This window comes from Taurulus bubalis (genome assembly GCF_910589615.1).
Source record: "Taurulus bubalis genome assembly, chromosome: 20".
Lineage (NCBI taxonomy): Eukaryota > Metazoa > Chordata > Actinopteri > Perciformes > Cottidae > Taurulus > Taurulus bubalis.
In genome coordinates this window covers 3,579,389-3,597,008 of record NC_136608.1, presented here as the reverse complement: position 1 = coordinate 3,597,008, position 17,620 = coordinate 3,579,389, and the positions used below count along the sequence as shown (strand labels likewise).

The following is a 17,620-nucleotide window of genomic DNA, read 5'->3' as shown; positions in this document are numbered from 1 at the left end:
TGCATATCGGGAGACGAGAGTAGTAAGATAGTATGAAGTGGTAGTACTATTGGTTGTTAACAGTAACAACACCTCTGCAATATTAATACGCTGTTCAGGGAAGCTCCTTGCAGCTCATCCTGTCCTTCAGTCTAGTTTTTACACACACAACATATATTGTATTAGTTTAATGTAATTATTTAACTAATATGACACAATTATTAAATAAATATAATTATTGCATTAGAATAAATATAATTATCAAAAACATTTTAGTAATCATGACATTTGTGAAGCTGAAACCAGATAATGTTGATGAAGATTGTTTCAGCACTTATATAGTCAATATTTTCATGGATACACTACTAAACTGTGTAAATATATATGTATATATATATATATATATATATATATATATATATATATATATATATATATATATATATATATACATATATATGTATATATATACATATTTATATTTATATGTGTGTGTATACTGTATATTTAATTTACTGTTCATTTGTTTGATATTTGAGGTTTTTTGGAGCATTTTGTTTTTTTAGCTGTGTTTTTTTCAATAAAGTATCTTGAAAGCATCACTTTGACTGTATTAATACATAGACAATTAAATAATCAAACATTTACGTATGACCAGTTTTGGAGATTAATATCTTATTGTCCTAATTAAAGGAAAAACCAACCTGATGAGGTTCATATTCAATGAAACGGTAAAAAACGGCCTGAAGGTTAGTTCTCATTGTAACGTTTGTTTTGCTCCAGAGAGCGTAAAGTTAGTTTGGAGAGATTATTTCGTTCCTTTGTTTACCTGTGTGCATAAGGGGGATTGGCTCAGTGGGTGGTCGTTGTAAATGTAAATAGTTAAAATGTCTGAGGTTGAGTTTCTCCGCCTCCCATGTTTCATAATTTCGGGCGGCCCCTGAAGGCAGCAGCGTGGAGCCCCTCCTCACGATGTGGAGCTCGTGTCGCAGCAGCTTCAGTGTAGAGGAGTCTTCTGCTTCAGCTGCAGCACAGCCGACACCTTACCTGCTCTTTAAGCTCCACCAGGTAACAAATAGACAATAACACGACACGTTTTCACTTTTAAGCCGTTGGAGCCTGTGTCTGATGTTTTATCTGTGTTTAAATGTCTTGTTTTTCATTAGAATGTCCTGTCTTCATGTTTTTATACATGTTTTTACCTGTTACAGCTGAACTGACTGATGAGTCGCCGACTTCATTTCGTTGTATGTTTTTACAATGACAATAAGCATCCTTACCTTTTCTCATTATGTTTTTTCATTCTAAAACATTTGTTCTGAAACTCAATCCTGAGGATTTCCGACCGGTTTACTGACCAACTTTGATTTGATGTTACTTATAATTAGTTTGTTGAAGAGGAAATACGGTCAGTGTTTCTTACACGTTGCGCAATTACCAAACCTGCAGGTTCCAAGTGAATCTTTGTACTACCAAAGAAATAAAGGTGAACAGGGCAGAAGTCATCTAATGCAAAACTCTGCAGCGCTGCTGAACAGTTTTCTAAAACAAGATGATCAGGATAACCAGCCAGACATTACCCAGAAACTATCCCAAGCTTCAACATGCTCTCCTAAAGGAACGAGTCATTCACCGGTACAGCGTTTTAAATACGGAACAACTATAGTTATTGTGTTGTCATTATATATATATATATATATATATATATATATATATATATATATATATATATATATATATATATATGTATATATATATATATATATATATGTATATATATATATATATATATATATATATATATATATATATATATATATATGTATATATATATATATATATATATATATATATATTACGGCGATGCTAAACGTACTTGTCTTTCTCTAATAACGTTGCCTCGTGCACTTCTGTGAGAGCAGCAGGATGCTGTCCAGCTGGAGAATCACTACAGAGTGGAGTCTATTTCTCAAGTGAGACTCCTTCACAGTTAAAGACATTGATGACACTCGGTCCTGCTGCTGCTATTGGTCCAGCATGTGTTCAAGGGGCAGATAGGTCACACCCTATATTGACTATAGTATTCTGAAAAGTGTCAGGAAACATTATTATAATTAAGAGTTCAAATGTCTCCCAGAGTGTCCAAGGGGTTCGGTGAATCACCCTTATGATAATACAATGTCATTAGTCTTGGTCGCTCTCAGGGAGGTTTAAGATTATTTCCTGGGTACAATTACTGAATGAAATGCTCCATGTTTAAAACCACTAGATACCAGCACAACTATTAGTCTTTGGCGACTCCGGTCTAAACACATACTGAATGAATCAAAGGCGCGTACGTGAATCCTTCATTGGAGACGAGTTATTGCCACTCTGTCGCTCTGAGGCTTTACATTAACTGTGGTTTCTTTGAAGTTCGCGTTGGCGTGTGCCTTCTCATCACACTCTGAGGGTAGCGTGTTCTTTTGATCCCCCGTCAGGCCCGGGCCTGTCCCGCAGGCTCTAATTCAGCTGAGAGGAGCAGCGACCAGAGTAATGGTTTCTAATAACAGCGCTCTTCATCATCAGTCGTCCCGAATGGGACCGCAGGCTTGCTTTTGCAGTGATGAAACGTCAACTCTGTCTCTTATGCGACCTCATCGACGCCCTCTTGACACACTCTGTAAAGGGGAGTGAGTCTGTAATTACAGACAGATGTGCACGCGAGGCAAGGAGTGAACGGGTGTGTCTGTGGTGATAACAGTGGTTACTTCAGCTGCTGTTTGTGTTTGTGTCCTGCAGACAACAAAAGCCAGAAGGCACGGCGCCCTGAGACATTCCTTTGGGTCGACCTCTTTTGCATTGTTTTTGTTTCTCAGATCGCCGGCCTGCAGCGGTGGATTCAGTTCAATGTGCAATCTGGCTTCTCAGAGGCAGAAGGTGTGCTTAGAGTATGGCAGGAGCTCGACAACTTTACGAGGCAGTTTTTAAAACGGCAATTAAAAGGAACAACATGCGCCTCTCCATGAAAAACTACAGTTGCTTTTCAACAAGCTCCCCAATCGAGCTTTTCGGGTGCTTTGCTTATGGCTCCACACGTTTCCACTTCCTCCAGGTGGAAGTGTGTGTGAAGTGTTGAAAAACATGAATGCTGCATTTCCCGCTCACCTTTCCTGTGTGAAAGAGTCCTTCACCAGAGCGAGCGGAGGAGGGGCGGACACGGCAACCCTGCTGCAGATGGTCCAGCCTCTCATTTCATCTCCATCTCTCTTCTCAGAAACGCAAACCATGCCGAACTGGGGAGGAGGCAACGAGTGCACGGCGTGCCGCGGGACGGTGTACCACGCGGAGGAGGTGCAGTGCGACGGGAAGAGTTTCCACAAAAGCTGTTTTCTGTGCAGTAAGTACAGCTGGGACACCTCCAGAGGACCTCGGCTTTTCTTTACCCTTGTGTTGTCTTGGGGTCAAAATGACCCGTGTACGAGTGTATATGTATGTGTGTTGATGGGTCCTTTTGACCCCAAGACAACACAAGGGTTAAGCACACCACATATACTCACATTGACTTCCCAGCTCAGGATCAGTAGTACTCTACTTCCACTTCTACAGTTGGATGATGTCCTCTGTGCAGGAGCTCTCTAGCATTTTAACATGAAGCGAGTTTGAAGACACGGGTATTTAACGGGGATGGTTGGTCCAAAAGAGGCGATGAAGTGCATTATGGGAAGTGTAGGATCGTGTGCTTGCTCAGGATACCTCAGCCTCCGCTGCTGCTTTGTTTTAGAATATCCTGAAAGTGCAGAGTTTGCTAGAGTAGTAAAGTAAAGCACGAGTGAAAGAGCGCTTTGTATCAATGAAGTAAGCAGCGTAATTTTAGATTTGGGGACTTCTGACTGTAAAGCATCTCATTCACAAGGCCCACCCAAACAAGTTGAAACCTGGCAGCCAAACAGAGAAAAGCAGTGCGGAGCGTTGTAAAAAGGATCAAGTGAACTACTCGGATGGAAAAGGTCACTGAAAGTTAACACACGAGAGCCGACTCTTACATCACACGTCTGAGTTTCTCCATTAGCACGCAGACAAACACAAGGCTCTCAGAGTCTTTAAAGTAATTATGTTAGCGTGAGAGCTGCCAAGAGCAGATATTGCATCGACCTGCACAGATGCTGTTATGTCCTCGGTCCAAGCCGCAGACGGCCATGGACGCTGACGTCTGTCTCCCTGGTCCCTGCTTGTTGGTTTCACAGTATTTGAATCAGTTTTCTGGCCTCTTGCCGGCTCCTGAAGCACCAGCAGAGACCAGAATCATACAAACGCTTTCATTTAGCTGCTATCAAGAGAAGACCAAAGCAATATGAGCCACAACAAGATGAGTTTATTTTCTCCAGCGGTTCCCATACAACGGCAGCTTTGTCTGACATTCCTGCTGAGGAGATTATGGACTTGGCGTCGTTGGCTCTCCTTTGCTCTTTTTTTTTTCCAGTTTCTCAGTTTGACATTCTGTGACATTCAACACTTTTCCTTTCTGTGTATGAAAGGCATCAATATCTGGAGCCTCATACTAACTGGGGCTTTGTCTTTTTCTTTCTTCTGTTTGCTTCAACTCTATGCCAGAGGTTACGCATGAAGATTGATGATGTAACTGCAGTGGGGGGGAAACTACTCAGAAAGCAAAACAATATATGGAGATTTGATTGGACAAACAGAAATCTTCAAACAAGCTCCAGAAGCTTTCATTTTGAAAGTGTTTCCAGATCAGAGAGCAGAGTGGAGACATTTTTTTGCAGCCAGTTGTGTGAAATATTAAACTGGTATCAGACGGTCACACAGTGTGTGAAGAATTCCACTAATCCCATCTCCAGCCAGTGAGCCACTGTAATGCTTTTCCAAACAGTGCATTAGATTTTGTAGAAACCTGCCAAAAAAACAATCACCCCAACTACTACTGTAGAGTTTAGGTCTCATGGATCCTGCACTGGCTTAAAAAAAACTAGTTACAAGGTTATGATGAAAAAGTTTCATCATAACCTTTTAGATAGCATTTTTTTGGTAATGATTAACTAGCAGGGCACCCTCACACGCACTAACAAGCATGCGGCCGGCCCGGCTATGTCAACACCGGGATGCACCTGGGTAGGCCTATGATTTATTTTTTTTACCAGCGTCCGATGAGCTCAGCAGGGAGATGCAGCACGGGGGGTTCTTTGTTCTTTTGTTTGTTTGCTTGTTTTTTTTAAGTTTCAATACATATCAGTAAAACCGGACTCCCGCAAAGACGCTGCACTCTTTTAGCTGGGTCATTTACTGCATCATTTACTTTTCTGGTTGAATCCTGATCACGGGACGGTGCCGTATTCCTCTTGCGTAACTCCTTCTCCCCGTGCGTCCCCAGTGGTCTGCAGGAAGGGCTTGGACAGCACCACGCTGGCGATCCACGGCCAGGAGATCTACTGCAAGTCGTGCTACGGGAAGAAGTACGGCCCCAAAGGCTACGGCTATGGCCAGGGGGCCGGGACGCTCAACATGGACCGAGGGGAGCGGCTGGGAATCAAACACGAAGAGTAAGCTGGAACCAAAGGGATCTGCTCTATGCTGTGAACATGAAGTATGCGTATGCTGCTTCTCAGGGCTGTGTCGCGCTTCTGTGCTGTGTTGTTGTTGTTTGACAGATTCAATCCGACACAAAGGACATCTTGGAATGTCTGCATAAAGGCTCTTTCATCTCACTCGACTGCACAAGTGGTTGCTGTTCGGTGGACGAGGTCAGAGAGTTCAGCGGCGTAATGTTTACCGGTCGTAGCTGCCGACTCTGTGGCCGCCTTGTTGCACCCAAAACATTGGACTTCCTTCTTAAATACAAACCAGTTGATGCTTCCCATCTAGTTCATGAAAACCAATAAATACCAGTTGATGCTTCCCATAGAGTTCATGAAAACTACTAAATACCAGTTGATGCTTCCCATAGAGTTCATGAAAACTACTAAATACCAGTTGATGCTTCCCATAGAGTTCATGAAAACCAATAAATACCAGTTGATGCTTCCCATAGAGTTCATGAAAACCAATAAATACCAGTTGATGCTTCCCATAGAGTTCATGAAAACCAATAAATACCAGTTGATGCTTCCCATAGAGTTCATGAAAACCAATAAATACCAGTTGATGCTTCATAGAGTTCATGAAAACCAATAAATACCAGTTGATGCTTCCCATAGAGTTCATGAAAACCAATAAATACCAGTTGATGCTTCCCATAGAGTTCATGAAAACCAATAAATACCAGTTGATGCTTCATAGAGTTCATGAAAACCAATGTCAAATACAGAAACGGTCAAAATGCCCTCATTGTGGCCCTTTGTGTGGCCCTTATTGCTCTCCATTAGTACAGCAACTTTACAACCAGAGAACCGCATCTTCCCTTTTCTGTTTCTCACCAGCTGAACCACCTATTATTTATTTTGTGGGTTGTACTGTCGATCCAAGAAGAGAAAAGTCAAAGTCTAAAATTCAGAGTTATAACCCCAGAGTTTAATACATGGTCTGATAGGTTAAGTTCCTCGTGTCTCCTCTACATACACATGATGATGATGTGACAAACAAATAGGAAAGCCCACAGACACCCACCTCACCAGAATGTTTACTCCTGCCTCAGGCGTCAGGTGACGGCCGTTATGAAAGAGTTGATTATGTAACTCTGTGTCCACAAAGGCTTCATTCAGGAAACCCTGGGGCTGGGGGTCACCCTTCATAAGCAGCGCTCACAGAGAGGGGTTAGGAGGCCAGGTTTATTCATGGAGCTTTTGTCTTGGAGGAAAGAAAAGTTACTTCAATCATTCATAAAGTCGCAACACATGAAGAATGCATGTTTAACAGATACTTAACCAAGGGAGTTATGAAGGTATTTATTACTGCATATGTCAATGTTTTGGGTCATACTTGGTTTACTAATAGTTAATGAGTAAATGTTTTCTCAAGAAAAGAGGAGCTTCTGGGACAGAATGAGTTTCATTTCAAAATCGGATATCCACTTAAGAAGGAGATTTACAGAATATGTCAAAAGAGAAATAGATTTTCTATGACGTAAACAACTTATTTAAAGGATCAACTTCAACCTGTTTAGAGACGAGATCATTGAGACTTTGAAGGATGATGATTTTTGGATTCATGTTTTTTTCATATGCTCCCCTTCCTCCTCAGGACACAGACTCACAGACCGACCACCAACCCAAACCCGTCCAAATTTGCCCAGAAGTTTGGAGGTTCAGACAAATGTGGCCGGTGTGGAGACTCTGTCTACGCAGCGGAGAAGATCATGGGGGCGGGCAAGGTGAGCGCTTTGACCTCTGAGGTGGACGCCTGTCGTTTTGAGTGGAATATCTCAACATCTGCTGAATGAATATGATAGGAGGTACATGTATTCATGTTCCGCTCAGATGAATTGTAATCACTTCGATGATCCCTTGATTTTCATCTCCAGCCACCATCGGGTCAAAATCTTCATCCCATACGGTTATGGTCACAATATCTGCGGGCAGAGAGTCCTGCAGGAGTATTCACACTTTTTCAAAACTCCTGGCTAACCATCGGGACTGAACCATGTTTACGATGTCCTTTTGATCACGTTAGCATGCCGACCTTAGCCGTTAGCTCAAGTCAGCAGTGGGCCTCGAGCATTATTATGACCGACACACTTTAGACACAACATCTGCTGTCCGGCATCCGCCAAGATATTAAGTGGATCATTAAGCTGTCACTAGTGGAGCCAAGTTACAAAAATGATGACTCTTGGCTGAGGTGAGGATTCACTTATTGTCGTGACACAAGGGAATCTGACCTTCCTCCCAGAGTTTAAGGCTGTGCTCCTTAACGCATATCCTAAGCTGCAGTGTGAACTTAACAAGCTTACAATGACTCTCAAATGTGTCGCGTGTATTCCACTCTCCCATTATACATCGTACAGTTTGAGCAGAGACGGAAATCAAAGCTTCCAAGCAGTGTTTCTTCCTTGAATCAATCTCAAGCAGCAGGCCTTAACTGCTTTTCACATGCAGGAGGTCTGGTCTCCAACGAGAGCACACAGACCCTGTGTTTCTGACTGAAGCCGTTCCACGGCGTTGGGATGCGAGCTTCCTCACAGCTGGCGTTAATCGTGCGAGGGCGGTCTGGACACTGGGGTTTCTGGCAGAGGTGCAGTCGGTGAAGTCGCGGGGCTGACGCTCCTGAGATGGTTCGGCAGGATGTTTGGTTCTGAGGAGGAAAATCTACGAGTCTCAGACTCGTTGTCCAAGAACAAAGATTTGTGTTGATCCCTGTTTTCCTTCCAAAAAAGGGAGTGGAGTGTTTCCTGTCTCTGATCGCATGTTGGATTCACACAAGCTGTTTTATAGGAGGTGATGTCATCGGGTTAGTGCGTTTCCTAATGGGAGGAAATCTACGAGGCTCCACTCATTGGCTCAAAGCACAACCTGTAATTTTCTGTGTACGCTGCTTTGATGGGACTTGATGAAGGAAACAATGACGTGTGCTGCAAGAAACATCTGCTATTATCAGCTCTTAAAGAACTGCTGACACAACATTTGCTTTTGTCTGACAATTTAAAAGGTAGACTTAGCATAAAAGCATGAAGACAGACTTCAACAGCAATGAGATTCTCGTCTCTTTTCCTCCTCATAGCCGTGGCACAAGAACTGCTTCCGCTGTGCAAAATGTGGCAAGAGCCTGGAGTCGACCACTCAGACTGAGAAAGACGGAGAGATCTACTGCAAAGGTGAGATAAAAACATCTGATTATACAGTATGTGGAACGTTTCACTTCCAGCATCACAGCAGATTGTTTCTGTTGAATTTCGGATGCATTACTGCCATTATAAGCTCTCAGAGAGCCAGGAGTAACACAAGGGGGAAGAACACATGTTTTGGCAGAGCAGGAGATCCACCATGCAACACTGTGATCAGCAGCAACACATTTCCTCACTAAAACATCCATGAATGAGTCGTGGGTTTAGTGTGCCGTGTGATCACTGACATCACTCAAACTGTGTCGTCTGAAGAGAAAGATCCCGATTAACCTCAGCAGGATATCACAGCTGTCTATTTGGCTTGTAGTTCCACCAGGCTGCAGAAACGATGACTCATGGCGAGGTTGAGAATCTGTGGATCGTCATGTGTCTTGGAGCCTGATCTTATACCACAGACTTCACCTGATCGCCACTTTGGATTTGACGCCACACGGCAAAATAAGTGCAGATACAGACACATATTTGTGTGGGTCTATACATTGTTTTCTAGGAATAGCCTACTCATTGTGGCTTTTTAAATATATACATGTTATACTTGTTTTTACCACCAAAACTGTTGACAATCTCATCAGCCACTGTACTTTGTGTTTAGCGCTAATTAGCTAAAGTTAGCACGCTAACTAAAATGCTCAGCGTGGTTAGAAGGCTAATGTTAGCATTTAGCTCAAAGCAGCACTGTGATAAAGTGCAGCCTCACAGACCCTGATATTAATGAACAGGAGCAATGAAGAGAACCATTAACACCTGCTTTTGAGAATCAGTTATTCACAATGCAGCTGAGTCATCACCGCTGTTAGCTGATGTGATCATAGCAGCATAACGGAGATGAGTTATTCCACATTCGGTGTCTGTTTGCTCACTGCCTGCTCCACTCCAGCGGCACAATGAGACGGGCGGTTTGGTGAAACAGGAGACACGGTGTGTCATGATGAACCCGTGTACTGATGAGGAGGAATGCTGCATCTCGTCTCTAAACCCAAACAGGCCCGACTCTGCTGCTGCCGCCATCAGTCTGTGGTTAAGAGACGTCCCGTCTGTGTGAGCAGCAGCTGGATGTTGTTACTCTAATCAGGGTCTTGTAGGCTCATGTGGACAGCAGGATGTGGATGTTTTGTTTAAAACAAGCCAGGAGTTGTTTTCAGAGAATATCAAGAACAACTCAGAAATTCTGCACCTCGTTGTTCTGACCACAAACTGTGGTCAGAACAACGAGGTTTATCTTCTTTAAACGTCACACGTTGATGTGAGGTGAACAGCCCTGAGTGTTGGAGCTGGGGAACTGCTCTGGGAATGAACACACACACAACACACAACACACACACTCTCACTCACTCACTCACACTATTCTGGCACTTTGGATCTCTGCTCTGCTGAAGGTGGTCAAAACCACTGGAGATGTTTCAACTGGACGCAGTAAAACTTTGGGTTACTCAACGTAACCCCCGTTCTTTGATAACAGAGTGAGGTGTTTCACTATGGGAAGCGCTCGGCGTGACCAACTAAGGAAGCTCCAATGACACCACGTCTGTCAGTGACAGACAGGTCAAACTGTGCTGGGGCCCCGCCCCCTCATATTATCACAGTCGAACGCCCCTCGCAAATCAGTCTAGACCAGATTTCTTTCCGTGTCAATGCAAGGAGGGGTGTGTTGGTGAAACACCTCACTCTGTTATCAAAGAACGGGGGTTACGTTGAGTAACCCAAAGTTCTTCTTCTAACTTCGTTCGGTGTTTCACTATGGGAGATATAGACCGCTCCCGGATTGCATGAAATTCCCGAAGCCAAAATTGTTAAGCCCGGTAATGACTATCACAGGGACTCTGGCGTGTTGGCCTCCAGCACAGCATGTGCTAAGGACGGCCCTGAGACATCGAGCCTGTAAAACCTTACAAAAGTTTGAGGCGTAGCCCAGCTCGCTGCAGCACAAATATCTTGCACTGGAACACCCTTGAACAGGGCCCATGACGTGGCCATACTCCTTGTGGAATGAGCCCTCAAACCCTTGGGGGGCTGCAGACCCCTACAACTATAGGCTAGAGATATGGCCTCTACAATCCAGTGGGACAGCCTCTGGCGGGACAATGGCTTGCCTCTGTGAGGAGTGGCCCAGGACACGAACAGTTGATCTACTTTCCTGAAAACTGCCGATCTACTCACATACATATGCAGTGCTCGCACCGGACATAATGTGTAAAGCCTTTGCTCCTCCATGGAGGAAAAAGGAGGTGGGTGAAAAGCTGCGAGCTCCACCGCGGGACATCTGTACGCTGAATCCACCACCTTTGGCACAAAGGCCGGGTTGGGCCGCATACAGACCTTGGCGAGCCCAGGAGCAAACTGCAAGCAGGAAAGGCAAATGGATAAAGCCTGTAGGTCACTCACACGCTTTGCTATGGTTAAAGCCAAAAGCAACACTGTTTTGAGTGAAATAAACTTCATCTCCACCGCCTCCATAGGCTCAAATGGGTGTTTAGAGAGGGCCTCCAACACCACCAATAAATCCCAGAGAGGAACCAGGGGTCTTGAAACAGGGAGTTTACGGCGAGCACCTTTCATGAAAGGACATACTAAAAGATGCTGCCCCACTGGCTTCTCTCCAAAGCCTAAACGACAGGCTGAGATAGCCGCAAAGTACACTTTAATAGTAGAAAAGGCCTTACTCTTGTCTACTAAATCTTGCAAGAAACACAGTAGGTCCACTACTGAACACTGGAAAGGAATGGTGTGCCTCAAACGGCACCATTCCTCAAAAACTCGCCATTTACAACTGTAAAGAGAGCGAGTGGAGGCCCTTGCACTCTGAATGGTGTCGATGACCTGTTCAGGCAGGCCTGCTGCGTTCAGGTTCCACCTCTCACAGGCCAAGCCCAGAGCGCTATTAGATCTCCTTGTCTGCCTGGGAAAGAAGGTCCCTGCGTATGGGGAGAGGCCACGGCTCGTCCGCCAGGAGCTGTATTATTTCTGCCACCCAATGCTTGGACGGCCACCGTGGCGCTATCAGGATGAGCAACACACCCTGTTCTCTCACCCTGTCTAGAGTCGGGGAGATCAGGCTGAGCGGGGGTAATGCATAGAGCAGCACGTTTGGCCACGAGTGGGCCAGCGCATCTATCCCCAGTGGTGCATTCTTGTCCGATAGGGAGAAAAACAGTGGACAGTGAGTGTTTTCTAGCGAGGCGAAGAGATCTACGTCTGCTTTGCTGTAATTCTGCCAGACTTGCTTCACCACCTGTGGGTGAATAGTCCACTCTCCGTACAGAGGGTTTCCTACCACAGATATCACTGACGCCATTAGGCCGAGCAGGCGAAGGCATAGTCTGAACGACCCCGCTTTCCCCAGCCGGAAGAGGGCGAGACACTGCGTGAGGGACGCTACTCTCGCCTCCGATAGCGTGAAGCGATAAGAGAGGGAGTTTATGTTGAGACCCAAGTAATCTGTACATTGCGCCGGTTCGACCCGACTCTTTGTCCAGTTTATATTGAACCCAAGATCCGTGAGATGGTTTATCACCGTAGCGGAATCTTTCACCGCCTGCTCCCGTGAGTGGGAGCATATCAGATAGTCGTCTATGTACGAGAATATCCTGATGCCGCTGTTCCGTAACGGAGACAGAGCGGCCTCTACACACTTGCTGAACACCCTCGGGGCTAACGAGAGCCCGAACGGGATCATGGTGGTACTCGTAGGCTCTGCCCTGATTGGCAAACCTGAGAAACTTCCAGTGCGCCGGATAAATGGCGATATGAAAATAAGCGTCCGCAAGATCGATTGTTGTAAATCAATCCCCCGGACGAATCGAGCGTCAGAGCCCTTTGTGTGTTAACATCCTGAACGTGTATTTGCGTAGATGTATGTTTAATACACGTAGGTCTAAAATGGGGCGCAGGGATGCGCTTCCCTTTTTTGGAATGAGGAAGTAGCGGGAGTAAAAACCCCGCTGAGCTTCCTCGCTCGGAACAGCTCTGATCGCCTGTTTTTTTAACAGTGACGTTTAACATCGCCCGTGGCTACTGAAACTAACACACTGTTGAATCTGGGTGGTTTCATAGCGAATTGTAGCCTGTACCCCTGCGAAATAGTGAACAGGACCCATGGATGCACTGCGCATGCGGGAGGTTAAAGGCTTCGCCTTCCTGTTTCCTGAGGGTGCTGGCTTCCCTCATTTTTTCCAGAGCGGGACCGAACAGACCTTTGGTTGGGTCATACGCCGCATCCATCACCTCTGTTCTCTGCATATCACTGAGGCCTGAGAGATTTAGCCACAGCGCCCTCTCACCTGAGACCGCAAGGCCCATTACACGGCCGCAGCCTTGCACTGCACCGCGTGAGGAGCGGAGGATGAGATCATTCACCACACAAATCTCATCCCAGAGGGCTGGATTAGGTGAACCTGAGTCCAGCTGCCTGCCCATCTCCTCCAGGATTTCTCCCTGGTACGCGGACAGCAGAGTCATCGCATTTAGCGAGCACACTGACTGTGCTGCGTAGCGGTACATTCTCTGCAAAATGGAGGCGGTCAGGCACTCCGTTTTATTAGGCAAAGCGATGTTTGAGGAAGCTGAGAGAGAGCGGCGGTCCGGGTGGAGATGATAAACCACGGATGGCTCCACTCCTGGTGGTCCAGCCAGACCCAGCTCTCCCATCCCTTCGACTTCCAGTTTAGAGTAGCCTTTGGTGGGAAGCTTGCTCTTAAATGGACTGGACCAGAACCTGGCCATTTCCTTCATGCAGACAGGTACTGCTGGCAGAAGTTGTTTTGATGGCGGTGGGGCTGGTGGCAGCCTTTTACCGTCATACAGGTCTCTTTCCCCCCTGTAGTATCTTGGGCTGCTGGCCATTGTATGCCCAACTTGGACGCGGCTCGCTTGCAGACTTCATACAAGTTGCTGTCCCCTGGGGGAGCAACTTCGGATGCACTAGGGGGTCTGGACAGCTGGACAGGAAATGTGGAGTCATCCTCCTCATCATCCATGTCGTCCATGTTGAGGAGGTCAGCATCGCCCTCTGCGTCCTCAACACCCGGCTCCAGTTCGAGGAGCTCCTTGAAAATTAGAGGCATATCCGGGGACTCAGCGTCCATCATGTCTGCCCAGCTCAAAGAGGCTCGCGCGGCAGATGTGTGCTGGTGGCTCTTGGGGCGGTTCCCGACAGGCACGGGTCTTGCTTAGGGGATACCGCTACTCTGAGCCTCCTTTCCAGGACTTTCTCCAGCATTGACGCACAGTGCAGACATGACTGTGGGTCCGCCAGCGATGTCTGAGCATGTTTAGCGCCCATGCATTTTATGCACATCGGGTGAGGGTCCCTGCCCGAGATGGATGCCCCGCATGACGCAGGGCACAGGCGGGATGCAGCCTCTTTTGCCTTCAGTTTCGACCCTTTGGTGGGGGTAGCGGCCGACATGGCAACTGAGAAGGAAGGGAAATATATGAACAATTAAACGCACTTAGCGTTAGCCTGACGGTGAATTGCTCTAGCAAACGGGGTTTAGCCCGCTAGTAGTGTACCGTGAGAGTTCGCTCGTCGTGATACGTTAGCAGAACTACGGGCACTCGGCTCGACTAGCAAACAAATGCTAACCGAGACCTGGTAGGCTCGCCGTAACGCGTTAGCCAGAGAAAATAAAGTTACAGTCACCGACGACACCGGTAAACAAACTCCGGGTAGTCGGGAGAACAGCTCGCCTTGACGCGGACACTGCCTAAATACTATGTAGTGTCTAAATATACTTCTCACAAAGTACTTACCCAGCAAATCCAGACTAGAGCCAGGAACTGCGTTCAGCGACATGTCCTTAACGGTTCGTCTGTGAACTGTTAAGCAGAAAATCCAAGCGAGCCAAGATAAGCTGAGGGAGCTATAATAGTTTCTTCACGGGAAGAAAGCGAGAATGATTTGCGAGGGACGGTCGACTGTGATAATGAGGGGGCGGGGCCCCAGCACAGTTCGACCTGTCTGTCACTGACAGACGTGGTGTCATTGGAGCTTCCTTAGTTGGTCACGCCGAGCGCTTCCCATAGTGAAACACCGAACGAAGTTGGAAGAACTCAACGTTCCTCTTACCTAGAGAACATTTTGTCCGTCAAGGTGTGATTTATTAGATGGATATAAAACAAAGAAAGCACCAGCTGTGGCTCATCTCTATACACTAGAACTTAGTGGGTATTGCAATGTCAAAATGTAATAATTAGTCCTAATAATGGAAAATATGTGTTGCTCTGTGATGGTTCAGCTACCTGATATGGGGGATCTTGATGCATTTCTTTAACTTTTAAAGATAAACACTTGTTTTGTCACAAGAAACTGTTCATCCCCAAAATTGCCTCTGCTCATATGAAACATTTAACTGAGCCAGCTACACAAACAGATGAAAACGTTTGAACATGAAGGTCCAACCAGTGCTGATGGTCCTGAGCGGCGCTCTGACCCAGAAAGCTGTTCTTCCTGCACCCTTGACGTGACAGTGAAGAAGTTAGGGGTGAGGAAGCACTACAGGCTGCCGTCTCAGCTTTGACTTCTCCTCGTCTACTTCTGGGTAGCCAGCGTGCTCGTGATGCTGCAAGAAAACACAGCTTCCCTGTTCTATTTGTTCGGATTACAAACTGTGAAATTGGTCTCACACGGTATGAGCACAGACGATGTTATGGACACGTTCAGTCCGCACGTCAGAAACTCCCGCGCAATGCATCCTGGTACATACATATATTTGTTTTGTAATCCCATGAGGGACGGGCCACAGGTCTGGCATGACATGGAAATAAAAACCAACCTACGTATATAATTCTCACTGGTGAAGTTTCTTACCTCGTGAAAATGTTTTTCTTCAATCACCTTCCAAACACGTAGTTTTGAACTGAGTCGTCTGCAGCGTGTTAATGTGTATTCCTCTCTCTCCCTCCACAGCGTTAATGTGTATTCCTCTCTCTCCCTCCACAGCGTTAATGTGTATTCCTCTCTCTCCCTCCACAGTGTTAATGTGTATTCCTCTCTCCCTCCACAGCGTGTTATGCCAAGCACTTCGGGCCCAAAGGCTTCGGTTACGGCCAAGGAGCCGGCGCTCTGGTCCACGCTCAGTGAGCCTCCTCTACATTCCTCTCCTTGTGTTTCTCCCTCGTAGGCGCTCACGATACCAATAAAGAAACATTAACAAACTGAAACCCACTTGTTCACATTTGACTGTATTTTATTATTAAAGCCATTAAAACTGAACCATGCCCATATGTTTACATCTGAAGCGGAGTTACAGTGATGTCTGAAGGTGGGCAGAGAGGCACTGGAGATGATTATGTGCTTTATCTTTTTTTGGAGATTTTTGTATTTATTTGATTATCCCACATGGCGAGGGGAGACTTCTCAGGCTGCTGGAAGAACTAGTGAGGACTGATACGGCTCTGACTTCATGTCCGGGATGAGCTCTGCCCTAGAAAAACAAAAGGAACCACGAGTCCTTCTACTTCACCTCCCGTCACTTCAAAAGGCAATAATAGAACAAGTGGTTATTTACTGGTTACTGATATGACGCCACGACCTTTGACCTTAACGCACGCAGACGCTAGCGGCTGTGTCGTCTTTGCAGGGCAGACATGACATCAGTGGTTGGTTAGTGAGACGATGGGGGGGGACGAAACATGGAACGTGATGACGTCATCGTCCCATGATGATGATGATGAAGATGCAAACACGAGGCCCTAAAGCTCTGGAGGCCTTAATGTAATAGACCCTCCCCCTCTACCCTTTAAACTATTGCATGATCACATTTCAGCTTTTAGAAAACAAAACAAAAGTTGGCGTCGGCCTTAGTTCTCTAGTGTCTTTTTGCTTTACAATTTGTACATCCAGTGGTAGAACAAACCCAGCGATATATGACATAGAAATGTAAAACAAAACCCCCAAAAAATAACCACAAGCATGGAACATTCAAATATATTACACACTTGCACAGGAGGACCCGACTGCACATCTGGCAACCTGAAAGAAAACTTCCACTAAACACGCTGGATTTGAGAGAAATAAAAAGGATAAAAAAACAAAACAACCAAAATACAGACAAATGAACATAATGCAGAAAAGTACTTGCAAATACTTAACATTCACTATATACAGACACGTGGCTTGCCGGGCTGTCACCATGGTGACGACTACGGGGTCGGGTTGATGGGGGGGGACGTGAGCGCCCAGCTGTCCCGAGCATCGTACATGCAGTGGATAGTCCTCGGCGGGGTAAAGTTGGGGTGTTTCGGGGTTAAAATGCCTATAGACAGCAGTGTCGGACGTCACTAGAAGCTACGGTCGTACACTTGGAGTATAGTCACTCGATCCTCTTCTTTCCGTTGCCCCCCAAACTCAGGAGAAAAAGAAACGAAATCCAGGAGCACCTTCAACTAACACTGACGAAAAGAAAATAATTACAGAGAAAGATATTGTTTATGTACAAGGTGCACATTCTTTACACTTCAGTCCATCCTGCTGCTGACTGCGGGGGTCCAGACAGGAAGTGGTGAGAGTTGGCCTCGTCTGACGGGCCCCTCCTCCTCTCCGCTGCTGGGCCCATGTGTTCAGTAACAGCAAAACAATACTACGAATAAATCATCAGTGCAATGTTGTAGGCAGACAAAAGACAAACAAAACAAATAAGACTTTACAGCTTTTTTTTGAGAGAAACACACATGGAATGAACCTTCCTTGTAAACTCGTCCGTCCTCCCTCCGCGTTGCCTTCGCTCTTATACTCTGCTGCTAATAAATACACTCGCTATATAGAGTTTTACTGTGAAGTTCCCGGGCTCCCGTGTCCTCGTTTAATCATTTGCTCTCATAAAAACCTACTAAAATGATGTGAAATGTAAAAATGGTGGCGCTAGCACA

General features: G+C 45.9%; 1 protein-coding gene across 1 annotated transcript; it reads left to right on the top strand.

Moving 5' to 3' along the window:
• Positions 1–960: 960 nt before the first annotated feature.
• csrp2 (cysteine and glycine-rich protein 2) lies at positions 961–15,947 on the top strand. Its single transcript, XM_079235802.1, has 6 exons — positions 961–1,047; positions 3,236–3,358; positions 5,351–5,519; positions 7,156–7,285; positions 8,632–8,725; positions 15,757–15,947. The coding sequence occupies exons 2-6, from the start codon at positions 3,247–3,249 to the stop codon at positions 15,831–15,833; spliced, it is 582 nt and encodes a 193-aa protein (XP_079091928.1). The 5' UTR covers positions 961–1,047; positions 3,236–3,246; the 3' UTR covers positions 15,834–15,947.
• The last annotated feature ends 1,673 nt before the right edge of the window (positions 15,948–17,620 follow it).